Source organism: Prionailurus viverrinus, chromosome A2, assembly GCF_022837055.1.
Source record: "Prionailurus viverrinus isolate Anna chromosome A2, UM_Priviv_1.0, whole genome shotgun sequence".
Classification (NCBI taxonomy): domain Eukaryota; kingdom Metazoa; phylum Chordata; class Mammalia; order Carnivora; family Felidae; genus Prionailurus; species Prionailurus viverrinus.
In genome coordinates, this window is record NC_062562.1 from 10,903,669 (window position 1) to 10,923,307 (window position 19,639).

General features: G+C 48.1%; 1 protein-coding gene across 2 annotated transcripts in view; it reads left to right on the top strand.

The window, feature by feature from the left end:
* LOC125155845 (cytochrome P450 4F3-like) overlaps window positions 1-12,614 on the top strand; it is a 98,154-nt gene extending 85,540 nt beyond the window's left edge. For both annotated transcript variants that reach the window (XM_047841613.1, XM_047841622.1), the window contains 11 exons: window positions 860-1,004; window positions 3,181-3,234; window positions 3,329-3,456; window positions 4,905-5,026; window positions 5,737-6,007; window positions 6,339-6,405; window positions 6,595-6,724; window positions 10,956-11,089; window positions 11,186-11,250; window positions 11,436-11,518; window positions 11,910-12,614. In XM_047841613.1, the coding sequence (XP_047697569.1) occupies window positions 860-1,004; window positions 3,181-3,234; window positions 3,329-3,456; window positions 4,905-5,026; window positions 5,737-6,007; window positions 6,339-6,405; window positions 6,595-6,724; window positions 10,956-11,089; window positions 11,186-11,250; window positions 11,436-11,518; window positions 11,910-12,087 (1,377 nt within the window). In that variant the 3' untranslated portion in view covers window positions 12,088-12,614. The remainder of the gene's footprint in view (window positions 1-859; window positions 1,005-3,180; window positions 3,235-3,328; window positions 3,457-4,904; window positions 5,027-5,736; window positions 6,008-6,338; window positions 6,406-6,594; window positions 6,725-10,955; window positions 11,090-11,185; window positions 11,251-11,435; window positions 11,519-11,909) is intronic.
* The last annotated feature ends 7,025 nt before the right edge of the window (window positions 12,615-19,639 follow it).

Below are 19,639 nucleotides of genomic sequence, written 5' to 3' on the forward strand. Positions count from 1 at the left end.
CATGGGGAGTGGGAGAGATAGAGAGAGAAATAGAGGTGAAGAAATAGAGGTACAGAGAAAAAGTGAGGGAATCAGAGAGGACATACAGAGAATTTAAAAGAAACACACAAACACATATCACCTATCATCTACCAATCCATCTCTCATCTCTTTCCTTTCTCTCTTCGTCCATCCACCCAAGCATGCATGCATGCATGCATGCATACGTCTGTCCATCCATCCACCCATCCATCCAAGCGTCCATCCATCCATGCGTCTATGCAGCCATCCATCCATCTGTCCGTCCATGCATGCATGCATCCATCTATCCACCCATCATGCGTGCATCCATCCATCTGTCTGTCCATCAATCCATCCATTCATGCATCCATCTATCTGTCTGTCTGTCCATCTGTCTGTGTGTCTGTCCATGCATCCATCCAACCATCTTCCCATTTATCTGTCATCCCTCTTCTCTCTCTTCCCCTCACTCTCTCTCTCTCTATGCATCTATCTCTCTATGATCTATCTATCTATATCTATCTCTCTATCCTTATCTATCTACCTACCTATCTATCTATCTATCAATCATCTATCTATCTATCATCATCATGTATCTCTCCATCATCTAGCTATTATCATATGGCTGTCTATCACCTACCTAAAGAAACAGATGAAGATTGTGAGAGTGAAGGGAGAGGGAGAGGCACATAGATAGACACACAAAAAGAGACAAACAGACCAACAAAGGGAAGCTGACTTGGTGAGATGTAGAGGTGCAAACTAATAATGCAGGCAGAAGGGGGGATGCAGTGGGAAGTTGTAAGCTTCTGGGGCTGCTGCCTGACCTGGCCTTCCTCCTCCACCCTGCCATCCCCAGGAAAAGAACAATGAAGAAGGCTTGAGGTTCATGGAGAGTCTGAGCCACAGCTTCCGTGATGTTCACCTGTGGTGGATGGGGCCCATCTACCCACTTCTGCGGTTCGTCCACCCTAAGTTCGTTGCCCCCCTGCTCCAGGCCCCAGGTATCTCTCCCAGGAGCACCCAACCCAGCCACTCCCTTGTCCCTGTTCCCAGTTCTTTGCACCTCTGGACAGACCAGGTTGAGCAGGGAAGTGGGTAGTATTGATGGAGACCTGCCATTAACCTGCTGGGCGACTCTGGGAAGGTCCCTGGCTCTCTCTGGTTCCCAGTCGTTTTCAATTTTGAGTGGTGGAAATTCAACCATGTTGGTCTAAGAGAAGAAAGGGAATCTATTGAGTGAAAAGTTGAAGGAATGTTGTCTTCAGGCATGGTTGGATCCAGTCTTCAAACAGTGCCATTGGGAATCTGTCTTTCTCTTGTAGTTCTGTGTTCCTCGGTGACAGCTTCACTCTCATGCTGACAAAGATGAGTCTAAGAAGCTCAACCCCCATGGAAACGTGAGCTCATTCTCTGCAGACCCAGAAATAGTTGCAGGATTCTCTTAAATTGGCCTGGCTTGGGTCACAGGGACCAATTCTTCCTCTAGTCACGGCAACTTGATTGTTAAGGGTTAGGGTCATATGTTCAGCTCTGGAACGGAGGATGGAGTGGCATGGCCACCCTCCCTAGCTATTTGGACTGAGGGAGGAAGAGGAGCTGAAACGCCCAGAGTCTAAGAGACCCCCAAAAATGAACCACCAGAGTCCAGAGTCAAAGCTAAGCAGCAAGGGTCATTTATTGCAGGTTTGAACCTGGACCTCTGCGCCCCCGTTGCCGGTGACGCCAAGAGGCCCTGAGAGAGGTTTTTACGCCCCTTTTATAGACAGGTACAAACAAGCCATGGGGAAATCAGGAATTTTCCACAGTTACAGAGCTGCGATTGGTTGGTGTTTAAAGTTGGACACTTAACAGTATTCTATTGGTTCCTGCCTTTAGGTCAGACCACAACCGGGGGTACGGGTATCACAATGATTGATCAGGAATACACGGATGTGCCAAGCAACAATGATTGATCAGGAGTACACGGATGTGCCAAGTAACAATGGTTGATCAAGAATATACGGATGTGCCAGGCAATAATGATTGATCAGGAATACATGGGCACGCCAAGCAATTGTACAGAAGTGGAACAAGCTGGTTAAGCTTGGTTAGGTTTCAGTTTCCCATAACTTAAGCTTTTAAGTTTCAATTTTCTCAGTCCTCTCAGAGCGAGGTGTTGGTTCCAGAAGGGGATGGACAGGCAGATACCACAGATGTCCATTCACTGGCATCTCTGCTAGGGGGGCATTTCCTGGGTGAGGAAACGGAGGCTCAATAACTTCTCAAGGTCACATAGCATGCCGAAGACTTTCTCTTACTTCTGTGTGTTCTTGGCTGCCCTAACTGCCTCTGGAAGGAGGGACCTTTAGTTGGAAGGGGATTTGGGATAGGGAGATGGCCAGAGTGTTGTGGGGGAAGATGGCCAGAGTGTTGTGGGGGAAGATGCACAGAGTGTTGTGGGGAGCTGGTCTAGAGGCTGAGGGAGCAGTGGCAGCTCGTTGTGGTGGGGGGAGCTCAGCATCTGAGGGGGGCACCTTTTTTGGTCTCTTAAGGACAGAGAAGCCCCTGAGCCTAAGCACTTAATGATAACTATGGGACGGAAGAGAATCCTGAGAAAGGCTAGGTCACACCTGGGCCATATCTGGGACATTAGTGGGACCATATTTAAGTAGTGCCAGGGACCGTCTATGAGCCACACTGAGGTCGTGTCAGATTGTGTTTGGGTCCATTCAGAGGATGCTGCATGAGGCCAGTGTGTGTTATGCATGTTGTTTCGTGTCAGGGCATGTTACCATGTGTTGGGGCCATGTCAGAATTCCCAGGAGATGACAGACGGATCTGGGACAGGTGCGATGTCTTAGGTCCCTGTAAAGGCATTTTGTGGAGTGCTGATTTGTGCTTGGGTGTTTTGAACATGTCGGACCGGCAAGGAGCCATGTCAAGGCATGTTGGGTGTGTTGTGCCCTATTTTAGGGAGCATCTAAGTACCTAGGCGTAGGTCCATGGGCTCTGCCTTTGCTCTGCTCTGTGCTGCAGCCTGGTCTTGTCCCCCCTCACTTCCCCACTCTGCCCTATAGAATTCCCACTATGGAGGTTGGAGGGGGTATGCATTCCCCTGGCTTGGATCCTCCACCCCCCAACCCAAAGCCCATCCCTGCCTCTTCTCTATGGCCCCTGATGATCTGTCTCTCCTGCCAGCCACCATCATGCCCAGGGACAAGTTTTTCTACAGTTTTCTGAGGCCCTGGCTGGGTGAGTAACTGTTAAGTGAAGGAGGTTGGGGACAACCTTGGGGTCTCAGGGGAAAGCACTGCCCTGGCCTACTCCTCGTGGCTGCCTCTACTAGGGGATGGGCTCCTGCTGACTGCTGGTGACAAGTGGAGCCACCACCGTCGTTTGCTGACACCTGCCTTCCACTTTGAAATCTTGAAATCCTATGTGAAGATTTTCAACAAAAGTGCAGACATCATGCATGTGAGTTGAAACCCAGGGACCCGGCTGGAGCCTTGGGAAAAGGGGAGTGGCCTGGAGTCCTGGCTTTGCTAGATGACTTTCGGGACATTCTATTTCTTCTCCAAGCATCAGTTTCCCCATCTGTCAAATGAAGATCATAAGCCCTTCTTAAAGGGTGGTCAAGATGATGTAATGGAATCATGGTCCTGGCACATTGTAGGTGCTCGGAAGGTGTTAGCTTCTAATCTGCCTCACTGAAACTCTGTGAAACTTGAGGCACTAATGATGAAGATTGTATGGCAGCTCTTTGTTCACTGAACTGCACCTTAAAACTCATGAGGTGGAAAGGATTTGTGTTTTATTGCTCGCAAGATGATGAGTCTGGAGAATAGTTCTTATTTTGGATGGAGTCACTCACGAGTCTGTGCCCATGGCTGGGTTTGGGAGACAGCTCTGCTTTTCCAGGTTCAGCCCTGCCACACATTTGGGGCTTGGCTAATGGTTGGCTAGTCTAGGATGGCCTTGGTGGGAAAACCAGACTCCTGCATTTGTCCCTCATCTTCCAGTAGGCTAGCCTAGGCTTGATCGCATGGTAGACCCTGGGCTCCAAGAGAACAAGCAGAAACATGCAGTACCTCTTGAAGCCTAGTTTCAGAACAGGCAACCAGGACCTCCACCTTCTTCTGTTGGCGGAAGCATGTCCCACATCCAACTCCAATTCCAGAGCTGGAGAAGGCGGTGTTACCTCCTAATGGAAGATCTGCCAAACCTCATTGCAAAGGGTGAAGGTAGAGTGAGGGATGAAGAAATGGAGATATTTTTGCAGCTGTCGCCTACCTCTATGATAATGACGAAGATGAGGGTGATAGCTAATGGTTACTTAGCTCTTGGTGTATATCAGGAACCATGAGATCATGACCTGAGCCCAAGCTGGACACGTAACTGACTGAGCCTCCCCACTGCCCCTCATGCACCAGTTCTATTGCACACGTTGTCTTATTTAATTTCCACAACCATATAAGGTAGAGATGATGATGATTGTCTCATTACAGGTGATGAAACTGAGGCTCAGAGAGGTTAGGGAGCCTGCTCCCGTTCACACAGCTAGCAAGTGAGCTAATAAATGGAGTTGGGATTCCAACCTGGTTTGTCTGACAACAGAGCAAGTCATCTTAACTGTTACTGAAGCTTTGACAGGTGGAGTCCAGAGGGCAGCAGTGAGTTGACCAAGGGCACACAGGGGTGTAGGAAGCAGAGCCAGGATTTGAACTCATGTCTCCTGACCCCCAGCCATGGGGTCTTAATAGTAAGAGTTTCTATTCCCAGCCAAGCCTGGTCCTCCCTGGAGATGGGTGCCTGGGGTGGAGGACCAGGAGCCTGGGTTTTGGGGAGTCCATCCTGGTGATTGTGGCTGAAGGGGAGCTCAGGGGATGTAGGCCCAGCCCCAGATTTCCCCTTTCTCTGTCCAGGCCAAGTGGAAGCGCCTAGTCTCAGAGGGCAGCACCCGATTGGACATGTTTGAGCACATCAGCCTCATGACCCTGGACAGTCTGCAGAAATGTGTCTTCAGTTTTGACAGCAATTGCCAGGAGTGAGTGCTTGCTCAGGACCTGGGAACATGAACTGTAGACCCAAGGGAGTCGATGGAGAAGGGAGGGTGGCCAGGGCGGTCAGATGGGACTTCCTGGAGGAGATGGATCAGAGTGAGACAAAGAAGGACAAGGAAGGGAAAGAGAAAGGTAAGGTTTCAGGTAAGCAAAAATGCTTGATAAAGGCCAACAGGACTAGGATGAATAAAGCATGTGCCACCTTGGGAATGAGATTGGAGGGTTGGCAGGGCGGGGCTAATCTTAAGGATATTGAAAAGTGAAGCAAAAGGGTCTGAGCTTTATCCTGAGGTTTCCAGGGATGGAAGGTGGAAGGTATTTGAGCAGATGAAGGCCATGGTCAGAGCTGTTCTTGGACATCGGACTCTAGAGAGGACCCCAACTGTCACCTAGACACAGAATTTGAGGAGGAGGCAGCTCGAATGTGGTGGCGAAAGTGGGGCAGATTTGGGGGAAAGTAAGGAGGAATGGGCAGGGGCAGATACTGTGGAGGGCAGAAGAGAGATGAGTGTGATACCCAAGGACTTCCCAGGGTCTGGGCCATGATTGCATTGACAGAGATGGCAGGTGGAGAGAGAAGCATGCCTGGAGGGCACTCTGTTTTGCAGGGACATGCTTCTGAGGTTCTGGTTGGAAGGCACTCCTAGGGCCTCATGTGGGTTAAGGAGCTGTTCTCTATGGCCTGACCCTTCAGGAGCCCCAGCGAATATATTGCTGCCATCTTGGAGCTCAGTGCCCTTGTGGTGAAACGGCAGAGGCAGATCTTCCTGCACCCAGACTTGCTGTACTACCTCACCCCTGATGGGCAGCGCTTCCGCAGGGCTTGTGACCTGGTGCACAACTTCACAGATGCCATCATCCAGGAGCGGCGCCGCTCCCTCCTTACTGAGGGCTCCCATGACTTCCTCAAGGCCAAGGCTAAGGCCAAGACTTTGGACTTCATTGATGTGCTCCTGCTGGCCAAGGTGGGCTTCCCTGGGATCAGAATTCAAGAGTTAGAATGGACCTTGGCTCCAAATGTCAGATGGGAGAACTTGGACTTGACCCAGCGGGTACTGAGGAGGCACGGAAGGTGCTTGAGGAAGGGAGAGACAGGTCAGGGATATGTTTTAGACATGACTTTGTAGAAGTCTGCTTGAAAGAAGAAAGCTGGAGACAGGGAGACCTGTGGGATAGGGCTCTAGAGGTGATGAGGGACGAATCCTGCTTTGGTGATGGAGCCTGAGGGACTGTTTCAGGCGATACTCAGATGCCCTCCGAGCCGGTGTGATTCAGGAGGTCGTGCCCTTTCTGCAGGATGAAGATGGGAAGGAACTGTCCCATGAGGATATCCGAGCTGAAGCTGACACCTTCATGTTTGGGGGTAAGCATCCCAGTGTGGGACTGCAGGGGGTAGGAGTCTGTCCAATCCCAGGGACTTGGCAGGTGGGCCCTGGACCACCCCATCCCACCCCATCTTCCCCATCCGCCCTGAGGGCCCTAACGAAGGGCGCTGTCCGCCCTCTGGTGCTGAACAAGCCCAGAGACTCAAGCCTGTCTGGCTGCCTCTCAGGCCATGACACCACGGCCAGTGGTCTCTCCTGGGTCCTGTACAACCTTGCGAAGCACCCAGAGTACCAGGAGCGCTGTCGGCAGGAGGTGCAAGAGCTCCTGAGGGACCGTGAGCCTAAAGAGATTGAATGGTGAGTGCAGGTCCTCATGTCCTGTTCTGGAACCCCTCTCATTGGCTCTGCTCCCCTGCTGGGGAAGGGGAAAGAACTTTTTGTTGATTGTGTCATTGTTGCTTAGAGAGACTAGGAGCAGCACCCAGAGGCAAGGGTATGGTACCCAGCCTGGAGAGCAGGGGAAAGCAGGCTTATGCAACAGAAAGATTGGAGTGTCCACATTTATTGCCCTGCTTGCTTGCTATGTGACTTGAATAAAACCAATTCCCTTTTCTGAATACCACTTTTCTCCTGTGTAAATGGGGGCGGGACAGGTCAGGGAATGTCTCCTCCGAGGGCTGCTTGGAGGACCGTGACAATGTGTGTAGAACAGATGCCATCCAGCGTGTGTTGAGTAAATGAACTTCTCTCCCTTGCTTTTCTGCCTGAAGTTGCACATTTCTCCTAAAGACCTTTAGTCTTAATTTTTGCTCTTATATCTAATTCCCACCTACTATCTATTCCAGGGATTCACAAGTGGTCCTTGAGGGTAAAACAGTTACCCATTGCTTGGTTCAGTAAACATGTCTACCCTGCCGGCCCTTCTCAACTCCATGTCCAGTGCCATTCAAGTCCTACTTGGTCAAGGCTGGATCATGGAGGAAAGAAGGGGGTGAGGCTGGGTAGCAAACAAGCAAATATGAATTCAGCCCTCTGGGAGTGGGTAGTGGACAGTGCCTCAGGCCTTACGGACAGCTTGTGCAAAGGCCCTGACAGAGGCATGCAGTGGTGGGCCTGGCGTGTTTGGGAGGAAGTAAACATGGCTGGATCCTTGTGAAATTTACAGTGTGAAGCATCTGCGAGGCTCCCAGTGAGGCTGGAGCTGGTAGTTGGTAATGGAAGCCCTTCTTGGTCTGCTTTGGAAACCACGTGAACATTTTCCAAAGGTGTCAGTTCTAGTCCTCTGGGAAGCCATTATTGGATAAAAGATAAAAGTGTGCAGGGATACTGCTCTCAGGGAGGGAGTCTCACATTGGGCAGAAGTGGTCAGAAAGTAGGGGCCCACCATGCTCTCTCAGTGGCTGGGACCTGCCCAAGAGAGTGTGGCCTTGGCGTGAATGCTGCTGCAGAGCCCAGAGGCCCTCTAACTTGAGTCTGTCAGCCAACTGCACTCCTTGGAGCTGGACATCAAATTCTTTTGAAGGGAGATTCGTGACTAATATAGGAAGGCAGTGGGGAGCCATGGGAGATGTTTGAGCAGGGAGAGACAAGGTCCTTTCAGCACCTCTGTACCGATTTACCCCGCAGTGTTGGATAGGACTAGTGATCTGTATTTCCTCCTTTTGATAACTGTGTAGTATTCCATCATATGGATGTACCATAATTATGTAAACATTCCCCTGCCGAGGGTCATTTGTATAGTTTGTAGCCTTATGCTGTAATAAACATGATGTAGCAAACATCCATGTACACACTGATTTTTGCTCCCATGTGAGGATGTCTCTCCAGAACAAATTTCTGGGTGTGGAATTGCTGAATCAAAGACCATTTGAGTTTTCACAATGTAATCGCTCTTGACAAATCCACTCCTCTAGACAGATTTTGAGAGTGACAATTTTCTCGCATCTTTGCTGACAGTGTGCATAATGAAATTCTAAAACTCTTGCCAATCTGGTAGGTGAATATAATACTTCATTATCCTAATGAATATCACTTTAAGAATGGGTAAAACTGAGTACGATTTTCACATGTTTATGAACCATGCATGTTTCTTTTTCTGTGAAGCTTCAATTTGCATAATTTCCCTTTTTACTTTGAGTTTTTTCTGTTTTTTATTTTAAAATTGATTAGTGAGGACTCTTTACATATAAAGAAAATTAGTTCCTTTTCTGTTATGCAAAAATTCTTTCCTGGATTGACTTTTGACTTTATTTTAGTTTTTGTTCATTTATTTGGAGTCACGTTTATTAACTTTTTTTTATAGCTTCTGTTTGTTTGTTTTTTTTAATGCTTGGAAAGGCCCTTCCCATCCGAATGCTAAACTGTAAAACTTGTTTGTTTTCTTGTAATGGATTTATTTATTAAAAATATTTTGTTTATGGGACACCTGGGTGGCTCAGTTGGTTGGACGTCCGACTCTTGATTTTGGCTCGGGTCATGATCTCGTGATTCATGAATTTGAGCCCCACCTTGGGCTCTGTGCTGACAGCTCAGAGCCTAGAGCCTGCTTCGGATTCTCTGTCTCCCTCTCCCTCTCTGCCCCTTCCCTGCTCATGCTGTCTCTCTCGCTCAAAAAATAAACATTAAAACAAATTTAAAAATTCACAGATATGTGTTATAACACAGATCTGCTGCTGGTTCTTATCTTTCTCAGAAACATAGCACTATGACTTTGTCAGACATCCGTGGTTCTATGTACATTTAGATTGTTGCTTTGGACTGTCATATGGAAAGTTCCTCTCTAGTCCCTTGGACCTAAATATCCAGGAGGTTTCCATCTCATGACTGCAATGAACCTCTTGGTGTTCATGTCTTTATCTACCTGTCTGAGAATCTCTCCAGGTCCTAGGCTGAGAGCCAACTTGCTGGGTCATGAAACACACATCGCCTATCCTTGACCACGCCAATGCCTTGCAGAGTGGTGGCTCCTGTCCATACCTTTACTGTCAGTGCATGGGGTCCCCCCACCCCGGTGCCTCAGCCGGGCTTTACCATCACTCACCTTTTTAATTCTCACCTCGAATACATATGAGGTAACATCCCATTGCTATATAATTTCCATTTCTCTGGTAATCGGTGACTTGGAGCATGTCTTCACGTTTTATTTAGTTATTTTTTTTTCAATGGTTATTTATTTAGTTTTGAGAGAGAGCACAAGCGGGGGAGGGGCAGAGAGAGAGGGAGACACAGAATCCAAAGCAGGCTCCAGGCTCCGAGCTCTCAGCACAGAGCCCGACGCGGGGCTCGAACTCATGGACCTCGAGATCATGATGTAAACCGAAGTCATATGCTCAACCGACTGAGCCACCCAGGCGCCCCATCTCTTCATGTTTTAAATCTCTGAGTTTGAGCTCCCATGAATTTCTAGACCATGTCCTTTGTCTACTCTTTTGAGTCGCCTGCCATCTCTCTTGTTGATCGGTAGGAATTCCTTGTCTATTCCAGATATTCTTCTAGATCAATATATTTACTGCAACTACCTTCTGTGAATCTCTCATCTGAATGTTAATTTGGTCCATTGAATGCAGTGTTTTGTTAAACAGAAATCCTAAATTCTGTGCATATGTTTTCTTTTCTGTTTTCTTTTTTTTTCTCTTCTCTTCTTTCCTTTTCTTTCTTTCTTTCCTTTCCTCTCTTTTCCTTTTCTTTTTTTGTCTTCTGGTTTATGTTTTGGGGTTTTAAGAATTCTTTCCTAGTCATAGGTAACAGAGGTGTCTTGTATATTACATCTTCCTCTACCCTTATTTCTTTACCTTTCACGTGTAAGAGAAGACGCCATCTTATATGCGGAGTGCATGATGCCTCAGTTCTTTTGGAGTGTGTTGGTGCGACTGTGGGGGTGTCTGTGTCTGTGTCTGAACCATCCCTTGTCTGGGGGTGGCGGGGCCTCCTTTACCGGATGCTGCGTTTTCACCTATTCACGTACTTGTCTCTGAGCTCTCTCTATCTTGTTCTGTGGGTCTGTTTTCCTGTTCTTGCAACAGTGCTTTGCTGCCTTTTAATTTAATTTAATTTAATTAATTTAATTTAATTTAATTTAATTTTTTAATTATCACCATACGTTTGTAATGGGTCTTAATATCAGGTGAATGGATTCTCTTTCTTTGGTCTTTTAAATCGACATAGATTTTGAACTTTAAGTTTTTCAAACTGAATAAGATTGCTAAGCTCCAAAAACACCAACTAGATTTTAATTGGGTGCATTGGATACATTAATTAACTTAGAAAGAATTCACACCGTTATATTAGGTATTCCACCTAGGAGGGTGCCTTTTATTTGTTGAAATAACCTGGTAAGTCCAGTAAAGAGATTTTTTTCCCCTTTTTAAATAAACTGTATAAGTTTAGACTTTCTAACTTCTAAAGGGACTGTGTGAACGTTGGGCTTTGCTCAGAAATACTTAAAAAAAATTTTTTAATATTTATTTTTGATAGAGAGAGAGAGAACAGGGAGGGGCAGAGAGAGAGGGAGACACAGAATCCAGGGAGCAACTGGAGGTCTGCGGGAGTCTGATTCGATCCCTGCGTAACTGTGAGGGGGCTTCCTTAGGGACGACCTGGCCCTGTTGCCTTTGCTGACCATGTGCATCAAGGAGAGTATGCGGTTGCACCCCCCGGTGCCATCCATCTCCCGCTGCTGTACCCAGGACGTCGTGCTCCCAGATGGCCGGGTCATCCCCAAAGGTGCCCACAACACCAGGGGGAGGAGCTTCGTGGGCAGGAAGAGGGGCCCATCAGGCAGGGTGAAACCCTTCCTGACTGGCCCCTCCCCTCCCACAGGTGTTGTCTGCCTCGTTAGTATTTTCGGGATCCACCACAATCCATCCGTGTGGCCAGACCCTGAGGTGCTGCCTCCCCCTCCCTCCCCTCCGCCCACCCTCATGCTTGGCCACTTCCCTAGCGGGGCCTAAGGGAGGGCTCAGGGTTCTGACCTGGCAAATCGCTCCCTCCATGAAACGCACACCTGTGTCTCCAAAGCCTGCTGTCCTGGGAAACCCCATCCAACAGTCCCGCGTCTCTCCGCCCCCAGGTATACAATCCTTTCCGCTTTGACCCAGAAAACATCAAGGAAAGGTCTTCCCTGGCTTTTATTCCCTTCTCCGCGGGACCCAGGTGAGCGCAGCGGGCATCTGAGGTGGGGATGAGGTGGTGAGGGCAGGGGCCTGGGCCTGAGATCCCAGACGTGGCTGTGCGGGCGGGAAAGGGGGTGTTGAGGATGGTTCTCCTTCTCTCCCCTCCTTCAGAGGTTGGGGGTAAAGGCCTGGGCAGTGGGGGGTGGCTGGGTCCAAGGAGGGCTCCGCGGTGAGCTCAGAGCCCCTTCCCTCTGTCTGGGAGCTCAGGGCTGGGATCTGAGCCAAGCTCAGGGACCCCCGTATGGGGGTGCCGGGCAAGGTTAGTCCCCTCCGGTATCCCTGCGGGCGGGGCTGGCGGTCCCGGGCCAGGTTGGGGGCGCGACGGGACCTGCTGGGGTCCCTGGCGAGTGAGTGCCCACTGCCGCCCGCAGGAACTGCATCGGGCAGACGTTCGCCCTGACCGAGATAAAGGTGGTCCTGGCGCTCACGCTGCTGCGCTTTCGGGTCCTGTCCGACAAGGAGGAGCCGCGCAGGAAGCCGGAGATCATCTTGCGCGCCGAGGGCGGGCTTTGGCTGCGGGTGGAGCCGCTGAGCTCCGGCCCCCAGTGACCCTCCAGCTCCCCCTGACTTGGGACCCACCCCGACCCTACACACGCCCCCTGGCGGATTCCCAGGAGTAGAACTGTGTGGTCTCCTCTGCCGGGGCGCCACTGACAGCCAGCAGGGGGCGCTCGGGACCTGCGGGAACGCAGTGGGAGGGCGAGGGCGAGGGGTGGGGTGGAGGGGAGGCTGGTGTGTGAGCGAAGGATTCTGGCAGCCTTTCCAGCTGACCACGTTCCCCCCCCCCTTCTGATTGCGGGTTCTCCCAGAGCCCAATAAGGGCTTTTATTCTGTAGGCAATAGGGAGCCATGGGAGGGGTTTGAGTAGGAGAGGGACCACCGTTAAAGACTGACTGAGGGGCATGTTTGAAGCTCTGGGTCACAGTGGAGAACCCATAGTGCCACTACTCTCTGGCCACTCTGACCTGTTCCTATCTAATATACCCAATCTTTTCTTATCCCAGAATCATTCACTATGTTTCCATGGTCACTATGTTCACTGAAACAAACATAGATGCTTTCTCCTGTGTGTCTGATCATTGCAATCATTGTATCCGTTATGTGGTCTGTTGTTTTTGCTAGTTTTCACTGGTAGGGTTAGTGGTCTCATGTGCCTGTTTATCGTTGCTTGAGTATCCATTATCATATTTGAAATAACATGTGTAGAACTTGGAGAAGGTAGCTCTCTAGGAGGCATTCTTCCAGCCTTGCTCGTCAAGGATGATGTTCAATGGAGTTCAAGGCTTGTGGTGCCAAGATCACTAAAGCAGTTTAAATTCCAGCAGAGGTCACACTTGCAGGCCCCTCTACCGGTGTGTTCTCCCCCTGAGCAGTGTAGCTCCTGGAGGCTTCCACCTATGTAGGGAGGATCTTCTTACAACTTTTCTTTCGCATGTCACTCTAGGCTTTGATTTTTCTCCCCTGGCGGTGAAGCCATCAAAACAGTTTCACACTTCCCTGACTCGCTCCAGCGCAAAAGTATAATTCATGCTCCTTAACTCCAGGTTTCTTTTTTCTTTTCTTTTTTAAAAAATATTTATTTACTTTTGACAGAGAGAGAGAGAGAGAGAGAGAGAGAGAGAGAGAGAATGAGCGGAGGAGGGTCAGACAGAGGGGGAGACACAGAATCTGAAACAGGCTCCAGGCTCTGAGCTGTCAGCACAGAGCCTGATGCCGGGCTCAAACTCACAGACCGGGAGATCATGACCTGAGCCAAAGTCAGATGCTCAACTGACTGAGCCACCCAGGAGCCCCCAGGCTTCTTTTTTCATTTGACGGGCATCTTTGTTACAATTTTATCCCCACATTTATTCATTGTTGAGAGACAGAGAGAGACAGAGCACAAGCGGGGGACGGGCAGAGAAAGAGGGAGACAGAATCGGAAGCAGGCTCCAGGCTCTGAGCTGTCAGCAGAACCTGATGCAGGGCTTGAACTCACGAGCTGTGAGATCATGACCTGAGCCGAACTCGGACGCCCAACTGACTGAGTCACCGAGGTGCCCCTTGAATGGCATCTTTGTAATTGTTTACTGTCTTTTCAGGTCATGTATGCATTTAAGAAATTGGAAAAAAGACACCTGGGTGGCTCAGTTGGTTAGGCGTCTGACTCTTGGTTTTGGCTCAGGTCGTGGTCTCACAGTTTCGTGGGTTTGAGGGCTGCATGGGGCTCTGTGCTAGCAGCATGGAGACTGCTTGGGATTCTCTTTCTCCCTCTCTCTCTCTCTCTCTCTGCCCGTTCCCCACTTGCACTGTCTCTGTCTCTCTCAAATAAATCAGTAAACTTAAAAAAAAAGTAATTGGAAAAGTATCCAGCTATGAGAGTTGTGTTTTTTTAAATTGAAAGGTTAATCCCAATGACCTAGCTTACCATTAATGGAACACGAAGTCTCAGTTGGAATTTTATCGATTTCTTTTAGTTTTGTGTGTGTGTGTGTGTGTGTGTGTGTGAGAGAGAGAGAGAGAGAGAGAGAGAGAGAGAGACAACCAGTGCAAGTGTGGGAGGGGCAGAGGACCAGGGAAAGAGAGAATCTTAAGCAGGCTTCACATCCAGCTCAGGGCTCAACATGGGGCTCAGTCTCACGACTGTGAGATCATGCCGTGAGTCAAAATCAAGGGTAGGACCTTTAACCAACTGAGCTACCCAGGCACCCCGCAGTTGGAATTTTATGTGGTGATGATCCAATTATCCCTCTATTGTTGAACATATTCAGGGCGATGATTGCCTTTAAGTGTATAGATTTCTGGACCACAAAAGCTCACATCAGGGTTTCAGGGAGGGGACAGCACATCCCCCAGAGATCCTGGGATTTGGGCTACATGGAGGTAGCAGGTGGTCTTTGAGACTGGCTCCCCCGGGGATGTTCCTGGTTAGAGAGAGGGGTACACATTGGATGTTTTGTCAACAGGATGGACCGTGCTGGAGACTGCTAACTGTGTATCCTCATATTCATTTTTGCCTTCCTATAACCTTTAGTTTTTAGTTTAGGTGCACAGCAGGCCGAAATACAGATTGCACTCGAATGCTTTTCTTGAAACTAGATTGGCTAAATGATTATACCCTGTCCCATAGGAAAAGTCAAAGAGTACCTGGTAATTCTAGAAGCTCTCCTTATGGAGAGGTAGACACTCTCTCTGTCCAGTTTCCCCTTTCTTCTTTGCTGCGTCTTGGGGGGATGTGGGCACCTGCAGCTTCATCCTGGATCCAGGAGGTAAGACTACTCTTCAAGAAAGGTGGGGCAGATAACTAGATGCAATTAGGTTCAGATGACCCTGGATCCACGGCACCTCGGAGTTTTACTGCCAAGGGTACAATCACAGTCTGCTATTCACTAGCTGTTTGGGTGGGGGGAAATTGTTGGTCTCTCTGAGGCTGACTTCTGTTACCAGACACTTATAGCCACCTTGTTACACTGATGGAGAGACTGAATAAGGAAACATGAGCAACATCACTCAATCAGTAGGTGGTAAGTACTCTCTTCTTTTTGCATCGCATTCTAACATTTAAAAGGCTGTAGTCGCAAAAGTTAAATTTAAGTATTGGGAAATGTGACAATCTTCTGTGAAGAAAATTATCATTAGAATATCTAGTTAGTTGGGAACGCAAGCTGGTGAAGCCACACTGGAAAACAGTATAGAGGTTCCTCAAAAAACCAAAAATAGAACTACCGTACAACCCAGCAATTGCACTACCGGGTATTTATCTAAGGGATGCAGGTGTGCTATGTCAAAGGGGCACATGCAGCCCAATGTTTATAGCAGTGCTTTCGACAATAGCCAAAGTATGGAAACAGCCCACATGTCCATTGATGGATGAATGGATAGAGAAGATGTGATATATATATATATATATATATATATATATATATATACACACACACACACACACACACACAATGGAGTATCACTCAGCAATGAAAAAGAATGAAATCTTGCCATTTGCAACTACGTGGATGGAACTATTATGCTAAGTGAAATTAATCAGTCAGAGAAAGACAAATATCATATGACTTCACTCATATGAGGACTTTAAGAGACAAAACAGGTGAACATAAGGAAGGGGAAACAAAAATAATATAAAAACAGGGAGGGGGACAAAACAGAAGAGAGTCTTAAATAGGGAGCACAAATTGAGGTTTACTGGAGGGGTTGTGGGAGGGGGGATGGGCTAAGTGGGAAAGAGGCATAAGGAATCTACTCCTGAAATCATTGTCGCACCATGTGCAAACTAATTTGGACGTAAATTATAAAGATGAAAATACAGAATGTTTAAATCAAAAGAAAAAGAAAAAAAGGAAGATACAGTTAGTTCTGATTATCCATAGTTGTTACCTCTGAGTAATTCAAGGGCCTTTGATGCCAAGCTGACCTTGAAGCTAGGAAGTAAAAAAAAAAAAAAAAAAAAAGAAAGAAAGAAAAAGAAAAAAAAATTCCGTCTAAAGAGGCATGATCCGGACTTCTTTTTGCTTACGTGTTTCAAGAGGGGGAGGTCACGAAGGTCCCATTAGAGAAAAGAAGCTGGGGGGGGGGGGGGGGGAGGGAAGGGCCTCCTTCAGCACCTGGGACAGCGGCTGCTCCAGGACTCCCTCCTCTCAAGCTGTAGGAGTACTGGCCCTGGGCTACTGAGTCCAGGGCCTCCAAACCTTTCTGGGCCCACAGATGGGGGGCCCAGGAGGCCTAGTGACTGCAAAATAAGGAAGGAACATTGCAACCTTAAATGAATAAATAGTATATTCTAAGCTGAAAATAACATGTTTTACTTGCCGAGTTCTTAACTAAAATTACTTTTCCTATTGGGGTGCCTGAGTGGCTCAGTGGGTTAAGCGTCCAAGTCTTGGTTTCTGCTTAGGTCATGATCTCAAGGATCGTGGGTTCGAACCCCATGTTGGGCTCTGCACTGACAGCGTGGAGCCTGCTTGGGATTCTCTCTCCTTCTTCCTCTCCCCGCCCCCCCTCCCAGCACACCCAATAAATAAATAAACCAAAAATATTTTTTTCATATTCCCAAAATGATACATCTGTTTTTTTTTTTAAAGAAAGCGCCAGTGGAGTGAGAGGCAGAGGGATGGGGAGAGCGAACCCACATAGCCTGATGTCACTACCCTGGAACCATGACCTGAGGTGAAATCAAGAGTCAGATGCTCCTGGGGCGCCTGGGTGGTTCAGTCGGTTAAGCATCTGACTTCAGCTCAGGCCACCTTCTCACAGTTCATGAGTTTAAGGCCCACATTGGGCTTGGTGTTAATAGCACAGAGCCCGCACTTCAGATCCTTTGTCCCCCACCCCCGCCCTTCCCCTGCTTGTACTCTCTCTCTGTCTCTCTCAAAATAAATAAGTAAACTTAATATAATTAGCCCTAAAAAAAAAAAGAGTCAAAGGCTCAATTGACTGAGCCACCCAGGTGCCCCAAAACAATACGTCTTCCTAGAAGAAAACATCAAGAAGAAAGAGTAAGAAATAAAAATCACTTTTATATCCATAATTCCAACAAGTCAAAATAATCACTTCATATTTTCTCACGTATACTTCCAGCTTGTATTTGTATGTAATGTTATGCAAGTAAAATTATATTTACATCTAAAATGTGCATTTACATTTCCACATCATCTTCTTTTTGAAAAATGCTCTTTTATTGTCTAATAAATGCATGACAATATGGACAATATCATTAGACCTTAGGGAAATGCAAACCAATGCAAAGCTTCCATTAAAATTGTCCTTGTCAAGAGATTTTTGGCTATTCTAAGTCTTTTACAATTTCATGTAAATTTTATCATCAGCTTATCTATTTCTACAAAAAGTCCTGCTGGGATTAGGGTTGTGATTTCTTCAAATCTATAAATCAATTTGCAGAGTCTTACTATCTTAGCAAGGTGGAGTCTTTCAATCCATGAATATTGCTTCTCTCTCCCTGAATTTGGGCCTTCTTGGGTTTCTTCCACAAGTGTTTTCAAATTTTCTTCATAGAAATCTGGAGCACATTTTGTCAGATTTATACCGCAGTATTTCACTTTTTCTGGTGCATACTGCTTTAAAATGGGTATATGAAAATATTGTTCCGATTGTTTGTTGCTTCTATCCAGCAGATTTGAAATTCTTTTTCTGCAAGGGACCATATGGGAAACAGTTTAGGCTTTGCACATCCCATCCAGGATCTCCTCTTCCTCTTGCCCCTCTTCTTTTACAATCGTCTTATGTTTGAGAGAGGGAGAGACAGAGACAGAGACAGAGACAGAGGCAGAGTGTGAGCGGGGGAGGAGCAGAGAGCGAGAGGGAGACACGCAATCTGAAGCAGGTTCCGGGCTCTGAGCTGTCAGCACAGAGCCTGATGCAGGGCTTGAACTCACAGACCGTGAGATCATGACCTGAGCAAAGTCGGATGTTGAACCGACTGAGCCACCCAGGTGCCCCCTACAGTCCTCTTAAAATATAAAAACACCTCTTAGCTTATAGACCATACGAAAACAGGCCACAGGCCAGATTGGTCCATGGACCATAGTTTTCTAATTCCTGGAATATAGAAATAGAATTTCTATGTTCTATATTCTAGGTAGAATATCTTTTGTATACATTCTTGTATATTGATCATGTATCCTGAACTCTATTAGGTAATTCCCATTGGAACACAGAAAATGTGGCTGTTTGCTCAGTCTTAAAAAGTCCCATGGGGCACCTGGGTGGCGTAGTCGGTTAAGCGTCCGACTTCAGCCAAGTCACGATCTCGCGGTCCGTGAGTTCGAGCCCCGCGTCAGGCTCTGGGCTGATGGCTCAGAGCCTGGAGCCTGTTTCTGATTCTGTGTCTCCCTCTCTCTCTGCCCCTCCCCCGTTCATGCTCTGTCTCTCTCTGTCCCAAAAATAAATAAAAAACGTTGAAAAAAAAAAGTCCCTTCCCTTGACCCACTTTCCCACTAATGAACCATTTCTTCCCTCCATCGTGCAGCTAACTCCTCCAAAGAGTGACCTATACTTGTGTTCAATGTCTCCTCTTGCACTACAAACAGGCTTTGAGTTTCTGCTAAGGACTGTGATGGTGAATTAATGAGAGAGGGAGGAGGAGAGGCATGAAGCCCATCGATCTCCAGGACTCTGCTGCACCTGCGTGTATTGATTCTAAAGGACAGGAGCCTGCTGTCACTCACGACTGTGGGTCTCTTTCCTTTCTTAGGTGTGTGGGCGACGCCCTCTGCTGGAAATTTTGGGGACAACAGGCTCTGGCCTGGCCTCTGGTCTCCATTAATTCAACATGTGTGTGAGCGTGTCTTTGTCTAAGTGTATGTGTGACTGTGTGTGCGTTCGTGCTACTGTGTGTATGCATGTGCGAGGGTGTGTGTATGTGAGTGTATCCACGTAATTGGGTGCATGGATGGGAGCATGTGTGTAAATCTGTGTGTATGTGTTTTTGTGTGTGCACGGTGAGTGTGCGTGTGTACGTGTGCCACTGTGTGCACGCGTGGATGCATTGGTGTGTGTGTGTGTGTGTGTAAGGGTGTGACTGTGTGTATCTTGAAGTCGCTAAACCCTGTAATGGGCAGGGACCTTAAGTGGTTAAAGAAGGGTGACTGGAAGACGCAGCCCTTTACAAAGCTATGGGCAGGGCCAAGGGAAACCATGGAGGCTAGTGCAGCGTCCTGGGGCTAGCATCAGCTGAGAGCCGCCACCACTGCCAGGTTAATGGGGCCAAAGAGTAGCTATTTCTGGAATCCAGAGAGCTTAACTGTCACGGAGAGTGGAGGTAGCCTTTGGCAGAGAATGGACACCATTTCTCTAATCTCCTTGGATTACCTGCAGGTGCCCACCAGGGACCCAACGCCATATTCTCATTTGACCCCAAGAGGCTGTAGGGAGGTGGCCAAAGACTCCTGTGGTAGCCCAGTGTCTTGAGCTGGGTTGGTGTCCACTCCACATGTGTCCGCAGAGGGGGATTCAACAGTTCCTCTGGACCAGGGTGGCTCCCTTGTCTGCTGGCTAAGCAGAGATCAGAATGGGAGGGGGGCAAAATCCTGCCTGTTCCCTTGCATGCCCTTCTGGTTTTGTTTTTGGTTTTCTGTGACGTCCTTGGGGCCCC